The sequence below is a fragment of the Narcine bancroftii genome, chromosome 4, assembly GCF_036971445.1.
Source record: "Narcine bancroftii isolate sNarBan1 chromosome 4, sNarBan1.hap1, whole genome shotgun sequence".
NCBI lineage: Eukaryota > Metazoa > Chordata > Chondrichthyes > Torpediniformes > Narcinidae > Narcine > Narcine bancroftii.
In genome coordinates this window covers 76,298,463-76,315,317 of record NC_091472.1, presented here as the reverse complement: position 1 = coordinate 76,315,317, position 16,855 = coordinate 76,298,463, and the positions used below count along the sequence as shown (strand labels likewise).

Here is a 16,855-nt window from a genome sequence, read left to right as displayed (position 1 = left end):
GAGAGCCGCATAGGCGTGTAGAATACGCGGCTTTACATCGGGGTATTCTGGGCACCTGAAAGAGCCTTAATAGGCCGAAATACCCCGATGTAAAGCCACGTTTTCTACCCCCCTATGCGGCTGTCGGGAGGCCACCTGAAAGTGGAGAACCCAGCCAGGAGGAGCACTTACCTAACCCTCCTCCTGTGATCTCCAGCTCCGAGAACCCCCTGTTGCACCTGAAAGCGGCAGTGGGACGACCACCACAGTCCACAGGAGGCAGGATTCACTCGGACGTGGCTCTCCCTCAGCTGGCGGCCACTTGAACGTCCCAGCCACCTCTGCCTATCTGCGTCCGAGCACCTGAAAGCGGCAATTGGCTGCAGTTCATATTTATTAACATTTTATCAAAAATAAACAAGAATACATTGCAAAGGGAGACCAGGTGAAATGGTGACACGTTAACATTTAATTTCTTTCTTTCTTTCTTTGGCTTGGCTTCGCGGATGAAGATTTATGGAGGGGTATGTCCACGTCTGCTGCAGGCTCGTTGGTGACTGGCAAGTCCGATGCGGGACAGGCAGGCACGGTTGCAAGGGAAAATTGGTTGGTTGGGGTTGGGTGTTGTGTTTTTCCTACTTTGTCTTTTCTCAGTGAGGTGGGCTCTGCGGTCTTCCTCAAAGGAGGTTGCTGCCCGCCGAGCTGTGAGGCGCCAAGATGCACGGTTGGAGGCGATATCGGCCCACTGGCGGTGGTCAATGTGGCAGGCTCCAAGAGATTTCTTTAAGCAGTCCTTGTACCTCTTCTTTGGTCTCGGTGGCCAGTGGAGAGCTCGCCATAGAACACGATCTTTGGAAGGCGATGGTCCTCCATTCTGGCGATGTGACCCACCCAGCGCAGTTGGGTTTTCAGCAGCGTGGATTTGATGCTTGCGGACTCTGCCAGCTCGAATACTTCGATGTTGGTGAAGAAGTCATTCCAATGAATGTTGAGGATGGAGCGGTGACAGTGCTGATGGAAGTGTTCTAGGAGCCATAGGTGATGCCGGTAGAGGAACTACTGAGATGGTCTTTGCCCTCAGACAGCTCCAACATTTAATTAACATTTAGTTGAATTCTCAACTCAAATGCAATCTGTTTCTTCAAGGTTCATGAGCGGAGGCCTCACCTCCCCTGCCAACCCCTGTCTGTCATCGCTCATCGACACCGAACCATCAAGCACAAAGTGTGGGCACAAAGAAACAATTAAGGTGCTTAGTCGATGACCTTTCTTTGGGAAAAGTAATTTCTCAGAAATATTTGTCTGTTATTTATAAAAGTTATATTTTTTCAACGTCGAGGATCTTCACGAGTCTCCTCACATCATCCAGCAGCTCAACCCTTGGGTGGAAACGCACGGCATCTTCTGGTTTCTGGCGTGACTCTAAACTTTCCTTGCGACATCGGGGTAATCCGCAAAAACGTCGCTTCCACGTTAGATACTTTCATTTTCAACGATTTGCTGTCACATTGTTCAGACATTTCGATCCGGCATCAAGTTAGACGCACCCTGATGTCATCGGCAGCGCCCGGCCGGGGTCCTGCCGCTTTCTCGAAGCTTCGCCGCTCCGGTTTACGGCTGCTGCTGCCGTCGTTAATCCTCGTTGCCAATCTGCGGCCATCCTCTCGTCACTCGATTCGGGGAGCTCGGCAAAATGCCTGAACGAAACGCCAGCAAATCCTCCGACCCGTCCAAGGGTGTCTACCAGGACCGCGACAAACCCGCTCAGATTCGGTTCAGTAACATTTCAGCCGCCAAAGGTAGCGTGGAGGGGAGACGGGGAGGGAGAAGGGAGGAATGGGGTGGGGGAGGGGAGGGAGAAGGGAGGAATGGGGTGGGGGAGGGGAGAGAGAAGGGAGGAATGGGGTGGGGGAGGGGAGAGGTGGAGCATGAGGGATGGGGACAGAGAGGGAGAAGGGAGGAATGGGGTGGGGAGGGAGAAGGGAGGAATGGGGTGGGGAGGGAGAAGGGAGGAATGGGGTGGGGAGGGAGAAGGGAGGAATGGGGTGGGGAGGGAGAAGGGAGGAATGGGGTGGGGAGGGAGGAGGAATGGGGTGGGGAGGGAGGAGGGAGGAATGGGGTGGGGAGGGAGAAGGGAGGAATGGGGTGGGGAGGGAGAAGGGAGGAATGGGGTGGGGGAGGGGAGAGGTGGAGCATGAGGGATGGGGCGGTGAGGAAGAGAGGGAGGAATGGGGAGGGGAGTGATGGGGCATGAGGGATGGGGACCGAGAGGGAGAAGGGAGGAATGGGGTGGGGGAGGGGAGAGGTTAGGGAGGAGGAGGAAAGGGGGTTGGGGAGGAGAGGAGGAAGGTGAAGTTGGGGAGAGGAAGGAAACGGTGAAAAGGGGTGTGGGTGGGAGAAAGATGTGAGTGAGAAAGGAGATGGTGGTGCTGAGGGCAGTGAAGTAGGTGTCAGGGTTGTTGAGTTCAGCAAGGCATGTAGGTGTTTAAAAAAAATTAGTGTTCAATTGAAAGTTTCTGGGTAAGAGCTTGAGGTGTAGGTAAACAAGAAAATGTACCACTGGTTGGGTTTTGTTGGCATAGTTCAGGGTTTGGGGAAGTGAGAAGTGTCCAAGGATGAGATTATTGGATGGTGTTGCTGAGCAATGGAGGATAGGGTTATTCAGATGCTACAATTATTTGAGCAGGGACTTACTGGTGGGAAAAAGTTGGGAAGTGAAGTACAAACAATAGATGGGGGAAAGGGGATGATAGAAGACTGTACCTTGGTCTTGTGTGGTGCATCATTGGTCTTTGTTCAAGAGGTATCTTGGGGCTATGGGTGATGTGGTTTTTTTTTTCCTTATTGCTGGTGTTTTGTAAGTCATTCAGTTCAATTGCCCAATATTGCATAGATTTGAAGCTATACTTTTCCACAGTAGGGCAATGAAAAGTTTCAAGAAATATTTTGCTCTTTTCCAGCTGTTGCAGATGCCATAAGGACAAGTCTTGGCCCAAAGGGCATGGATAAAATGGTATGGACTTTGATCATTTTAATTTGAGATCTTGTTTTTTGGACTCTTCATGAATCACAGAAATTCTTCATGTATTTGATAGTTTTAGGAGTGTTAGGTGAATTTTATGTGAAACCTTCATTTGTATGTTGTCAATGTGCTAAGTACATTGGAGAACGTTGTGTCTATAATATTCAAACAATTTAGTTTCCAAAATGTATTTTGAATAGCTTAAGAATGCTCTGGTGATGTAAATCAGCACACTGATAACAACGGCATACAATATTAAGCCACCAACTTTGAGAAATTCCTAAATTTGGAACTGAGCTTTCCCAATAGTGGTAGGTTATTCATTGGCTATTGTATTTGATGGCCTGAGCAGTGATTAATGTTTGTTAAGTCATTCCATGGGATTATTCAGATTGGAAAATGTAAATTCTCTCTTCATGCCCCAAGACGACCATCATCTGGGGGGAAAAAAATTTAAGATTGTGCAAACCTTCTGTGGTGTAATTTGTCCTCTTTCTGTCCACACCCCAATCATAGATCCAAGATGGAAAAGGTGATGTGACCATTACCAATGATGGAGCAACTATTTTGAAGCAAATGCAGGTTTTGCATCCATCAGCAAAAATGGTAAGAGCTGAAAGAGAAATTGTGCTAATGGTTTTAAATGAATAGGAACAGATTCAGTTGAATTTCAATACATCTCTGATTATCTGAAATGGTCAGGACTGGGAGAACTGTTCGTTTTTTAATAACTCACCAAAAAAATTGCTGGCTGCCGATCACCACACGTCCCCATTGAAGTCCACGGTCAGTTCGGCTCCAAAATATTATGTATAAGTGACGATTCTGATTTGTTTCGGATATTCTCATTTATCCAAAAATTTTTTAATTTTTCAGAAAAATTATTAGAAACAAAGCACTCTTCAATGCTTGTAAACTAAAAATATATATTTTTTCAATTTACTAAGTTAGTAGAATTGTCAAAGGCCCAGGATGTTGAAGCTGGTGATGGGACCACATCTGTAGTTGTAATTGCAGGAGCCTTGCTGGATTATTGTGCAAAACTACTTCAAAAAGGTATGTTGCAATTACAGTTTTGGTAGTTTTTGACTGCTGAGTATAATTCATTTAATGTTGAGATGCAGTAATTTCATCATTCAATATATTTGTCAGATTGGTGTTAGTGGCCTGAGTTTTTGATGGTGTTTTCTGCTGTTTCTCGATTTTAACACTGTAAGCTTCACTATCCATCAATTGTATAACATCCCACCCTTTCACCTTACATTTCCCAGAGGGGTTTGAATCCAATGAAAGTTTTTGGTTTGGTCCAAAATTGACATAGTATGCAGCATTTGATCAAAGGTTCAACATTTTTTTGATAATGTGTTGCCCACACCAACTATGATATAATTCTGACTTTTTGTCTCCCTATTTCATCCTTGTATCCGAGGTAGCCATCCAGAGGGTCAGTTTCTCCAATTCTTTCAACCACTAAGCCTCCTATGGATTTTAATGTTCTGCATCATTATTCCATTGAAATTGTCAAACTTCCTGATTGCAGAATGGCTGTGCAAGATGATTATATCTGGCTGAAAGTAGTGAACAATTAGAAAATTCAAACAGCACTTGATAAAAAGCTGATGAATATTCTTTGGTGGAGATTCACTTTTGTTCCTCCCTTGATGATGCACATTTCTAAATCTTTATTTGGAAAACAGGAGTGTTTTTATCTTGCCATGATACTTCAAAGGCTATATAATTTCTTTGTGTGTGTGTGATTGCATGTGCCACTTGTTGCATGTTGTCCTTGTTTTTCAATGATTCAAAAGTATATTCAGTAGCTTGGTGAATTAACTGATTATTTCTCATTCTTTTAAAATATCTACTATTTTTCAGCCCTTTTCTCAGTTAATAAATTTGTATTACTGTATTACAATGCAAAATAGATAGTTTTAATTGACTGGTGCACAGAACTAACTAATGAACAACTTTTTGTTAAAGGAATTCATCCGACAATCATATCTGAATCTTTCCAAAAGGCTGTGGAAAAGGGAGTTGAGATTTTGAATGGCATTGCACAACCTGTAGAACTAAGTGATCAAGAATCCCTCCTGAACAGTGCAACTACTGCTTTGAACTCCAAAGTAAAGACTCTTTTAATTTGATAGTTCCTACTGTTTAGTAGTGGTTCTTTTGCATAATTTAAACATGAAAATATGCTTTTCAGCTAATGCACTTGTATGTTCATTGTCAGTCAATGCATCAATTTAGCAAATTTCTCTGTCTTAATTCTGTCACTGATTTAGTAAAGATGGACAAACGAGCCAAATAATAAGCTCATGAAGCGGTGGGGGGCACTTGAAAAGGATGTTGTCATGGTATTTGAGCTTGGCTGTGTATACAACAATCAAATGCCTATGAATGAGCAGTAGACTAATTGCTGGATACTTGTATTAAATGGTGATCACCTTGGGCTGGTATAGCATTGACCTGTTATTTCTGGCTAAAAATAGATGAAAATGATTTGACCAGTTGTGGGTTCACCTGTTGTTAACCATGCAGATGTTTGAATCTTGAGTGCACGAAGAGAAGTTGGAAAGGTCTCAGAAGGTCTGGCAATTAGTCAATGTATTGGATCTGTCCATGGATGCTCTGATCAGCTGACTTCACCCAGCTTTACTTTGTTCACACATGTAAATCTTGTTATTAGCTGCCTAATCGAGGTCTTACCATCATTCAGGCTAAAGGTTTTATTCTTAAGAAATTGACATGTTTATTCGTATTCGCAGTTGAGCACACTGTACTGAAGTTTGATTAGATTTGTGCATCAGTCAGTTGATGTCAAGTGTGGAGTATTTTAATGATTGTCCTGCTGTACCTTTTTTATTACTTGATCTACACTTTTGTAATATTATTCCATGGGATGGAGGAATTCCTCCTTGGGATTACAATTTTTACTGAATTGACAAGATTGGTGAGCACAAGATCAAGTAGATTTTGTTTTGAGGAAACTTTGTGCTGCTTGATTGAATTGTAAATGATGTTCTCTTGAGTTATTGCTCGTGGTGAAGATAGTCAAGATGTTTTTTCATAATTATTTTGAGCTGGTGTGCAGACCACAATTTAGAAATTTGCAAGTAACACACAGGGCAATAGTAACACAGTATGGAAACAGGCCCAACACCAAAATATCCTAATCCATACTGGTTCCACCTGCCTGTGTTTAGCCCATATCCCCTCTAAACCTGTCCCATCCACTTATCTGTCTAAATGATTTTAAATGTTGCAATAATCCCTGCCTCAACCACCTCTCCAACATCTTGTTTTGTACACCCACCATCTTCCATGTGTTTTTTTTGGAAAAAAATAATAAATTGCCCCTCTGGTCCCTATTTAATCTCTTTCACCCTCCTCCCCTCCCCCCCCCCCCCCAACCTGAAGCCAAAATCCTCTTGTTCTAAATTTTCTTTACTGTCTGGGCAAAATATTTGGGATTATCAAGAGAATATAATTGGTCTGAAATGGGAGGGCACAAAACCGATGAAATTTAATGCAGAAAAATACCAAGTGTCATATTTCATTTGAATGAACAAGATGAGGCAATATTAATTATGAGGCACACTTTTTCTTAGACATACAGCATGGTGACAGGCCATTTGACCCATGAGTCCGTGATGCCTAATTTACTCCCAATTAACCAACATCCCTGGTGTGTTTTGAACAGAGGGAGGAAACTGGAACACCCGGGGAGAACATACAAACTCCTTACAGACAGCACTGGATTCGAATCCTGGTCCCAATCGCTGGTGCTGTTGCAATAACTGCTATGCCAACCGTGCTGCCCCTAAAATGGGCACAATAGCAGAGATGATGTACGAAAGTTTTGATAGTTACAAAGCATTTTAAACAGTAGTTCAACAAAACATGTCAGAACTTGGGCTTCATAAAAAGAACAAGAGCAAGAAACTATGAAGATTCTTTCTGATATGCTGGTTTAGCCACAACTGGAGTAGTGTGTCCAATTCTGGGTACAATGTTTTCCATAAATATAGGCCTTGTATTGAAATGCAGAAGAGGTAACTGGAATGCTTTTGGGCATGAGTTTATGTATATGGACTGAAAAAGATGTATTAGTTTGGGAAATATTTAAAATTGTGAAGCATCTTGATGAAGTGGTTGGAGAGAAACTGTTCCAGGTCAGAAAGCACCAAGTAGAGCCACAAAATAAGGGATTGGGAAAAGAATCAAAAGTGTACAAGAATTTTTTTTTAATCCACTGAATAATTAATATTTGAAATGCAATGCCAGATAGTGACTGAAACATGGTGTTTATAGGAAAATGGATAATTTGTAGGACTACAGAGGAAGATGGGCAGAAATCAGATAATTGGTTTGCTCTTTGACAGAGCCATCATGGACATGTTCAACAAAAATAAAACTCTTTATTTGTTTTATAGGTTGTTTCACAATACGCCAGCCTTCTTGCTCCAATGAGTGTTGGTGCAGTAATGAGTGTAATTGATCCTGCAAGTGCAACAAATGTGGATCTCAGAGATATCAAAATTGTCAGGAAATTGGGGTGAGAACAAATATTGATGTATTTTTTTTATCTTGAATTTCAAAAATTTTCAGGTAGTTTTTAAGAAGTTAAGGCAAAAGGCCTCGGGGGAAATCTTGGGTGGAAAATATGATGTTCAGATAACTTGATATCAATTGACAGATGCAAAGTCAAAATAACTTTCCAGGTTTTTAATTTTTCTATTTGAGAAGTGATTTCTTGGGTGGCATTGAGAAAGTGTTTGGAAACTACCATCTTGAATTGTTGCACTCCTGCAGAGAAAACCATGATGCTATAGGACACTGAGTTTGATCCAGTAACGTTGGAAGCTGCGCTTCATGCCTTGGTTGATGTCCAGTGGTGCTTCTGCTTTTCTTAAAACATGACAGTTATGATACAGCTGAGTGCCTTGCTGGGCTATTTTGAGGAAGTTAGAAAACCAATTTCCCTGCATTGCTTCTTGAATTATATTTATCAAAGACGAAGGCTGTCTATTTTCTCTCCAAAACACTTTAATGAATCAGACTGATTTTTAAGGCACTGCTTAATTGTGACTGTTATCGTGTCAGACCTGTGCAGTATGGAATAGGCTGTTTGGACCATATCCTTCTCAACTCTTCTGGTCCAACTATCTGTTGAAATGTGTAATGGATATCAAATTCATACATACTTCTACAGCTTTATCTGGTAGCTCATTTCAGATGCAAGCTAACTTCTGAATGAAAAGATTGATGCTCGGGCCCCTCCCCTCAAACTTAAGACATTAGAATTAGGGGAAAAGATTGTGAGTATTCACTTATTCATGCTCTTCATGATATTATAAACCTTGATCTGATGAACCCTCAGCCCTTTCATTTAAGTCCTCAAATCCATGAAATATCCAGTGAATATCTTCTGCGCCTGTTCCAAATTAATGATATCCTTCCTTTTGCTTGGGAGACCAATATTGCCAAGTGTGGTCTCACCTTCAAACTACAACTGCATAATTTCTCAACATTTGTACTTAATACCTTGCCCAATGAAGCATACTTCATTGGGCAAGGTATTTTTTTTACCACCCTCTTCACCTGTTGTCACTTTCAGGGAATCATGCACTTATCTATAACACTCTACAAGATCCTACCATATACTATTTACTGTGCAAGGACCACCTTATTGCCTTTGGTTTGCCTTACCAAGGCGCAATACCTCAAGTGTCAGAGTTAAATTCCATTTGCTATTTCTTGGCCCACCTTCTTGATTAATCAAGATCCTGTTGCATGATTAGATATCCTTTTTTCACTATTATATAGTTTACCACTAATTTTTATGTCATCTGCAAATTTACTCATCATGTTAATTACATTGTCATCCAAATTGTTAATATAGATATCAAAACAAAGGACCCAGAACCCCTGTGACACATTTGGTCACAGGCCAAAAATTAGAAAAGCAACCCTCCACTGCTACCTTTAACTTGTTCCTCCAAGCCAGTTTGGAATCTACTTGCCCAGCTCAATTGGTGACATTGGAGTGCAAGGTTGAATTGGATGCAATCTCACTTTCCAGGCTAGCTTTTGATGTGGGTCTTTGTCAAAATGGACAACATTCATTGCCCTGACATCATCAATTATCATGGTCAGCCTTTCAAAAAAAAAATTAATAAATTCATGAGCCACTATTTTCTATGCACAAACCCATACTGGTGATTTCTAATCTGGCTCACTGGCCTGTAGTTCCCTGGCTTGTTCTTGCTCCCTTTTTTAAAAAAAATGCTCTGCACAGTTAAAGTAGTGGTTAGTGCAATGCTATTACAGCCCCAGTGACTCAGGTTTGAATTGAGTGCTGTCTGTAAGGCATTTGTACGTTCTCCCCATGTCTACGTGGGTTTCCTCTGGGCGTTCTGGTTTCTTCCCATCCTTCCCATCCAAAACGTATAGGAATTGTAGGTTAATTCAGGTATTTGGGCAGCACAGACTCATGGGCAGGAAGGACCTGTTACCATGATATATGTCAAAAAATGTTGAAAAAGTAAACATTCAGGCTTTTTTTAAATTAAATTCTGGACTATATAATGAATTTAAATCCCACTGCTTCTACATTTGAACAGATGTCTGAATTTTTAGTAGTGTTCTGGATCACTCCCATGATATTTACATCGCCTTGTTTTGTTTTGAAATGTTATCTGATTTTTTCCAATGCAATAAATATTAATAAGTCATTAAAATCTCCTTTGCAGAGGAACAATTGATGACTGTGAATTAGTGAATGGACTGGTTCTGACTCAGAGGGTTGTCAATGCAGGTATCAGTCGTGTTGAAAAGGCTAAAATTGGGCTGATCCAGTTCTGTTTGTCTGCTCCAAAAACAGATGTAAGTATTTTTTTTTCATAGTTAACTTGGAGTGTTGAACAATGATCAGCCATTGATCACTCAGTAGATTTATTTGACGGGGGGATTGTTGTGAACTGAAATATTATTAATATACACGGACTCTTTGGGGAGAATTATTTCTATCCTTTGAGAGCATTTCTGGTGAAAATTATTTGTATTTTTTATTATCCAAATGCATGTGAATGCAGTAATCATGCTATTTGAATGTTTGATGATCCCAACCTGACCGTATCTGAGGATGACATGCGTGCTTCCTTCAGGAGAGTGAATCCGAGGAAAGCATCCATCCTGGATGGAGTACCTGGTCAAGTATTAAAAATCTGTGCTGACCAACTTACCAAGGCATTCATGGATGTGTTTTAAAAGGTTGGTGATGAAGCATATCTGCTCTTGTCTGAGCAGTGACATGGATACATTCCAGTTCACCTATCATAGTAACAGGTCTATGGTAGTTACCCTGGAACACCTGAACAGCAAAGATGCCTACATCAGGATGCTCTGTATCATCTACAGTTCAGCATTTAACACCATCATCCCCTCAAAACTGATGAGCAAACTCCTAGACCTGGGGGATAACACCTCACTGTATAATTGGATCATGGATTTCCTCACCTCCAGACCACAATCAGTGAAGACTGAAAAGACCTTCTCCACAATCTCTGTCAGTACTGGAGCACCTCTGGGCTGTGTTCTTAGCCCCCTGGTCTACTCACTTTACACCTATGACTTGTTTGGCTTAGTATGACAATAACACCATCAACAAATATGCCAACGATACCATGGTAGTGGTTTGTATAAAGGAAGGGGATGAGTAAGCATACTGGATGAAAATTGACTGAATGGTACACTAACAAGAACCTTGCACTCCAATGTCACCAAAACCAAGGAGCTGATTGTTGACTTCAAAGGTGTACAATCCAGTGATCATTGGGGGATCAGAGGTGAGCAAATTTAAGTTCTTGGCGGTCATTATCTCGGATCTTTCATGGACCCAGCACACCAGTGGCATCGTGAAGAAACCAGGTCAGTGCCTCTACTTCTTCAGGAGTTTGCAGAGGTTTGGTATGATATCAGAAATCCTGGCAAATTTCTGGAGGTGTGGAGGAAAGTGTGCTGACCGGCTGCATCACAGTCTTGCATGAGAACACCAATACTCCTGAGCATAAAGCCCTCCAAAAGGTTGTAGACACAGCCCAGGAGATCACAGGCAAAGCCCTCCCCACTATTGAGTACATCTTCAGAGAACGCTGCCAATGGAGAGCAGCAGTAATCATCAAACACCCTCACCTTGCAGCACATGCTCTGTTGCTGTTGCCATCAGGAAAGAGGTATAGGTGTCATAAGACTCGCACCATTGGGATCAGAAACAGCTGCTACCATCAGATTCCTCAACAACAAACTCAATCAGAGGCTCATTTAAAGAATCTTACTTGTGCACTTTATTGATTTTTTTTGTCATCTCTGTATTACAGTCAGTTTGTTTACATTCATTATCTGTTTACAGTTCTGTTTATTTACATTGTGTACAGTTTTATTTTTTGCACTACCAATTAGTGGTAATTCTACTATGCATGCAGGAAAAAAAAATTCAGTGTTATATGTGATGTCATGTATGTACTCTGACAATGAATCTGAAAGAGCCATACATAATTAAATTGTACATGATTTAATAAAGATGCTTCGTTTTGGACATGCCAGAGTCTTGACAAATGTTGGATAGAAGTATTTCAAACTTTCTCTGCACTTTTTTGTTATTGTTGAAGAGAGTGGCATAACGTTAATTTCATCAGAGCTGCATCTATTAGCTTTTATTTCTCTTATGGCTAAGTGGGCGGTGTTGCTCAGATGGAGGGACGTTAGTCCTCCTAATCGTGGTCAATGGTTATGTGGCATCATGTCATGTTTAAACTTGGAGAAGATTAGACGCTCAATTTCCAATTTGAATGTAAATTTCAAACACTGTAGGGACCCTTTTTGAATTACTTTTATAATCTCTGATTTGTTAGAAAGATAGAAATGTTGACTAATGAGGAAATTTATCACTCTGATAAGAATTTTCTTTTTTTTTTGACCAAACAGTTCCTTTCTTGGTAGTGGGTTTTGATTTTCCTTTTTTTAAATAGCATAATATACAATACAAGATCATCTGTTTAAAATAAGGAGTACCTTGGATGAAATTATATGATTTAAGTGTAATGTATCCTTTTGAATTGTAACTCTGTTTTTTGGATGTGAAAAATTTCAATGTTAATAAATATATTGAAAAAGAGAGAGTTTTTCTTCTCTCTCCTTGAGCTTAATCTCAAGGTTCACTTCCAGTTCTTTGGAATACACGTCATGATGTGCTTTAAGGATCTGAGACTGCAGATCAACAGGTGCAAATTAATCAATTTTACAAGCTTCTTGTATGAATGATGATACAAATATCACATTAACACAAAATTTGTGCTTATGAAAGATTAATTTTCATTAAAAATAAAGAACCAAAAATTGGCCTCAAATCATACTGCTTTCACATATTTCAGAATATCAAGGTCGATTTTTAAATTGTGCAAGTGAAGTATATTCCTAATGGTTAACATACTCATTCAGTGCAAAAGCTATTTATTGAATGGGAAAAACAATGCCCAAACTGTTCCTTAAGGTACATGGGTCACATGAAATAAACTGTGATAAAGATGTTTATTGAATTGGAAATGTAACAGGTGAGTTGTAAGATATGGATGGAGGTGACACTGATGCATGACTTTTCATGCTTAAAGATAGTGGCAGCTGAGATAAACTGGGAATGCTTTGGTTATTGAAATTGATGATTCAAGGGATTGTGTTTGCTTCCACTATGTTTCATCTGACATTTTGAGGTTTAAAAAGCTAAGAAGGGCTGCCCTGATGCAAATTAAGTTTTGCATGAGCCTTTGTCACTTAAGTTGCACTATTAATCAAGTGGCATAAAATACATATACCTCAAGGCTTAAATATAGCTTGGTTTTCAGAGGTTTATGCATATTGTGTTACTGGCAGCAGCAACTGAATACCAATTTTTGATTAAAAAACAGATTTTTCAGCCCATACTTTATAAAACCTAATGAGTATAAGCCATTGAGTGTTATTTTTCAAGCATCTACATAGAATGTTGCCAAGTCTGAACCTCTGTGTGGAGCTAAGAACTTGTTAGCTATTTTCATGCTGGTCTTCTGCAATATTGGGTATATCTCCAGCATCTCCCTCAGTGCTAAATCACTGAGCTGATCATGTGCACAGATCTATAAGGCACAAATTCATAGAGTTCCCCATTGAAATTTATTGCACATCCAAGAATTTTACAGATTTTCGCCTTGGTGTCTGCACTTTAGACCTGCCTTTTGATCAGCAGCAACTTGTTTTATAACATACTCTGTGTGTATGAGTGGCTAGTGGGTTGATATGGCAGAATTATCCTCTGAAAGTTCTAACTTTGTCATTTCTTTGTTTGAAACTCAGACCAGAAATGAAGTATTAGCTCTTGTGATGCATACATTTTGTAGAATCCATCATATTAGTGTTGCTCTGGATAGTTGATGAACTATTGCACAATTTCTGTAGTGGAACTTGAATTTGAGATGTTCCAGTGTAGAGGGAAGAAATGTTATGTGCATCAAGAACTAGTTTTGAGATTGGTTTGATATTTTAAGAATTGGTTAAAGATTTTTTTTAAATTCTCAATTGGATTGAGAAATAGGGGTCTGTGTGATTTTATATTTTCTATATTTAAAAATTACTTTTCTTGAGGATGTTAATTTTTTAGAATATAAAACATTACAGCCAAATACAGGTCCTTCAGCCCACTGACCAGTGACTTCCTAATGCACTTAAGATCATTGGATATTTTTTGTTCCTCTTCTGATCTCTGTCCAGTCTGCGATGTGCTGTGTCAGAAAAACACAGAGATTCAAACTTGAACTGTGGGAGTAATGATTGAAGTGGTTTTGTCAAATGCACCTTTCCACAGTTAACAGCATCTTTTATACTTTGTAGAACACTCTTCTTGTTGACACATAATCTAAGTTCCTCTTCATTTTATTCCGTAGATGGAAAATCAGATTGTCGTCTCTGATTACGCTCAAATGGACCGTGTTTTACGTGAAGAGAGAACCTACATTTTGAACTTGGTAAAGCAGATTAAAAAAGCTGGGTGCAATGTTCTTCTGATACAGAAATCAATTTTGAGGTAATATTTTTAACTGGATGTGTCCTTTCTTGCATGTCTTGTTAAGAGATTTGCAGGTGATTTGATAATGCTATAGGATATTATGGATTGGAGTTGCATTGCGTGTAGGCATGTTATTCATGTAAATTTCTGGTAATATTGAAGAATTTATGTGGTGGATTATATTTAATTTCCCAATCGTAAGTGTGGGTGCAAAACAAAATGAATATTTAATGAGTGGATTCTTCTACATGCTCACTTCATTGTGAGTACAAAACTCTTCACACAGGAGATTATGTGAATTGGTGGAAATTTTATTTCAGATTAATAGTAAAATATTTTGATCACCAGTTTGGGGGTGAAATATAAATTTTAATTAGAAACTAATGTCATTTTATCAAACTGGAGATGAATTTGTTATTAATGCTTTTTTACAGGGATGCATTGAGTGACCTGGCCCTTCATTTCCTCAATAAGATGAAGATTATGGTTATTAAGGACATTGAGAGAGAAGATATTGAATTCATCTGTAAGGTATAAGAGAGTAATGAAATTATTGTGGAAATAAAGCTATTTGCATTTAATTTGCAAATTAAATTTAAAACTAACAGAATGTAACAGAATATTTTTTAATTGAAAATCAATTAAATATTTTTTTCCTTGTAGACGTTAGGCATAAAGCCAGTTGCCCATTTTGAGCAGTTTACACCAGACATGTTAGGTACTGCAGAGTTGGCAGAAGAAGTCAACTTGAATGGATCTGGCAAATTAGTCAAGGTAATAATATATTTCAAAGAGAGCGACATTTCAAATAAGCTGCTCTAACAACTCTAAAACTATGAGCCCTTTGTCTTTCAGATTACTGGTTGTGCCAATCCAGGAAAAACTGTATCTATTGTGGTTCGAGGTTCCAATAAACTAGTCATGGAAGAAGCAGAGCGTTCCATTCATGATGCTCTTTGTGTTATTCGCTGCTTGGTAAAGAAAAGGTAATTTTTCTTTGGTCTTTTATTATGATGAGCATTAACTGGAAATTTTTCAACAAATGGAAGAACAAAACAGGAAATGTATAAAATCTGAAGCTAGATTTCAGAAACATGCTTTCTGAATGGATATTGGCAATTTGACCAGCAAACGTAATTGATACATACTTTAGTTTTTGTTAATCATATCTATTTATTTTTTTGTCTGTGAATTTTCAAACAGCTGGTTCAGAAATCTTTTTCTCAAAAAAAAATGCCTTTGGATGCTTCTGGAATCCAGGCATCAACTTTCAATGTGAACCTGATGATCAGTTATACCAAGAGCATTGGCTTTGACGTCTTCATCCTTGTTTGAGGAAGTTTTGTTATGAATTGCTCAGAAGAATTCTAAGTTGATACTTGGTGATGTTTAAAGAAAATGGGTATAAGCGGAAAGAACCTGAGCTTCTGCTGAACCATTGCTTCAAAAACTTATTATTAAAATGATGCCACCATTGATCCCATCCAGTATAATGCAAATGAAAAATATGTGTGGTGCCTTTGCAAGAATCAAGCAGCTTGCTTGTCCATGTTGGGATGAGCGAGTATTAAAAAAAAGAAATAATTGCAGAGTTCATAAAAATTAATTTATTTTTCAACAGGGCTTTGATTGCTGGAGGTGGAGCTCCTGAGATTGAGTTGGCACTGCGTTTGACTGAGTACTCTCGTACACTTAGTGGTATGGAGGCATACTGTGTCCGGGCATTTGCTGATGCCCTCGAAGTTATCCCATCTACTTTGGCTGAAAATGCAGGTCTTAATCCCATTTCCACTGTGACAGAGTTAAGAAATAGACATGCACAAGGAGAAAAGACTGCAGGAATTAACGTGAGAAAGGTGAAATTTTCAATATTTTTTTTCAATGGTGTTAATGAAGGAAAATGTATGCATTAATATACAACATTTGAATTGTTTCTCATGAGTCAATTTATTTCTTCAGGGCGGTATTTCTAATATTCTGGAGGAGCTGGTTGTTCAGCCACTGCTGGTCTCCCTTAGTGCACTGACCTTGGCAACAGAAACGGTTCGCAGTATTTTGAAGATAGATGACGTGGTAATTTTCATTACTGATTCATTTGGGGGAACATATATTTTTGCTCACAGGGTTAAGTTTCCTGAACATAATGTAAGAAAAAGTATATATTGTTTATGTTGAGCTTTTTGTCATGTTCTCAAGTAGGTCTATAAACTCATACTAATCAAGATTTACATTTTTGAGTTTTGAGATTAAGAAAAATTACATGTATAGATTTAACAAATCAACACTTTTTTCCTTCCAGGTAAATGCGCGATAAATTCAGTAATGTGTTCATCAGAAGTGAGAGAAATTTCCAATTCCTTGCACATTGACCAGCTTTGCCAGCAAAATCTTGAGATGTCACCCTTTTTCATGTTCTACAAATAAGTCACTGTGTAGATTTGCCATGTCTTTTTTCTCTTACTGTAGAACTGTTATAACTTAATAAAATATTGGTGGTCTCAAGTTTACTTTTGTTTGGACAAATTGGATTTCAAAAAGAAATGTGGAACCAGAAGCTATTCAGCATATTGATATCTTCATAGTCTCTTCAATATTAATGCTTGATATGAAATATCCACAGACATACCAATGTTTTCACTTGAAGCCAAACTGAGTAAAAAGTGCTTCTGATTTAATTCTAGTGCAAGATTCATTACTTTCCATGATAGTATAAAGTAATGAATTTTGCTTAAAATATTTAACCTCATGAGGAGTAG

General features: G+C 39.2%; 1 protein-coding gene across 1 annotated transcript; it reads left to right on the top strand.

Annotated features, from left to right (window-relative positions):
- Nucleotides 1-1,554: 1,554 nt before the first annotated feature.
- On the top strand, nt 1,555-16,601 carry cct4 (chaperonin containing TCP1, subunit 4 (delta)). The gene is made up of 14 exons (XM_069931666.1): nt 1,555-1,778; nt 2,940-2,992; nt 3,518-3,607; nt 3,949-4,057; nt 4,982-5,124; nt 7,438-7,559; nt 9,757-9,889; nt 13,978-14,117; nt 14,534-14,630; nt 14,763-14,873; nt 14,955-15,085; nt 15,721-15,955; nt 16,059-16,172; nt 16,399-16,601. Exons 1-14 carry the CDS (start codon nt 1,673-1,675, stop codon nt 16,411-16,413), a joined length of 1,599 nt encoding a protein of 532 aa, XP_069787767.1. The 5' UTR covers nt 1,555-1,672; the 3' UTR covers nt 16,414-16,601.
- The last annotated feature ends 254 nt before the right edge of the window (nt 16,602-16,855 follow it).

Bases quoted from the DNA above. Each gene is read 5' to 3' on its own strand.
- cct4 (XM_069931666.1), top strand. From the start codon at position 1,673: ATGCCTGAACGAAACGCCAGCAAATCCTCCGACCCGTCCAAGGGTGTC. The intron at 5,125-7,437 runs GTAAAGACTCTT...TTTGTTTTATAG, and splicing joins CTACTGCTTTGAACTCCAAA to GTTGTTTCACAATACGCCAG. The intron at 15,086-15,720 runs GTAATTTTTCTT...ATTTTTCAACAG, and splicing joins CGCTGCTTGGTAAAGAAAAG to GGCTTTGATTGCTGGAGGTG.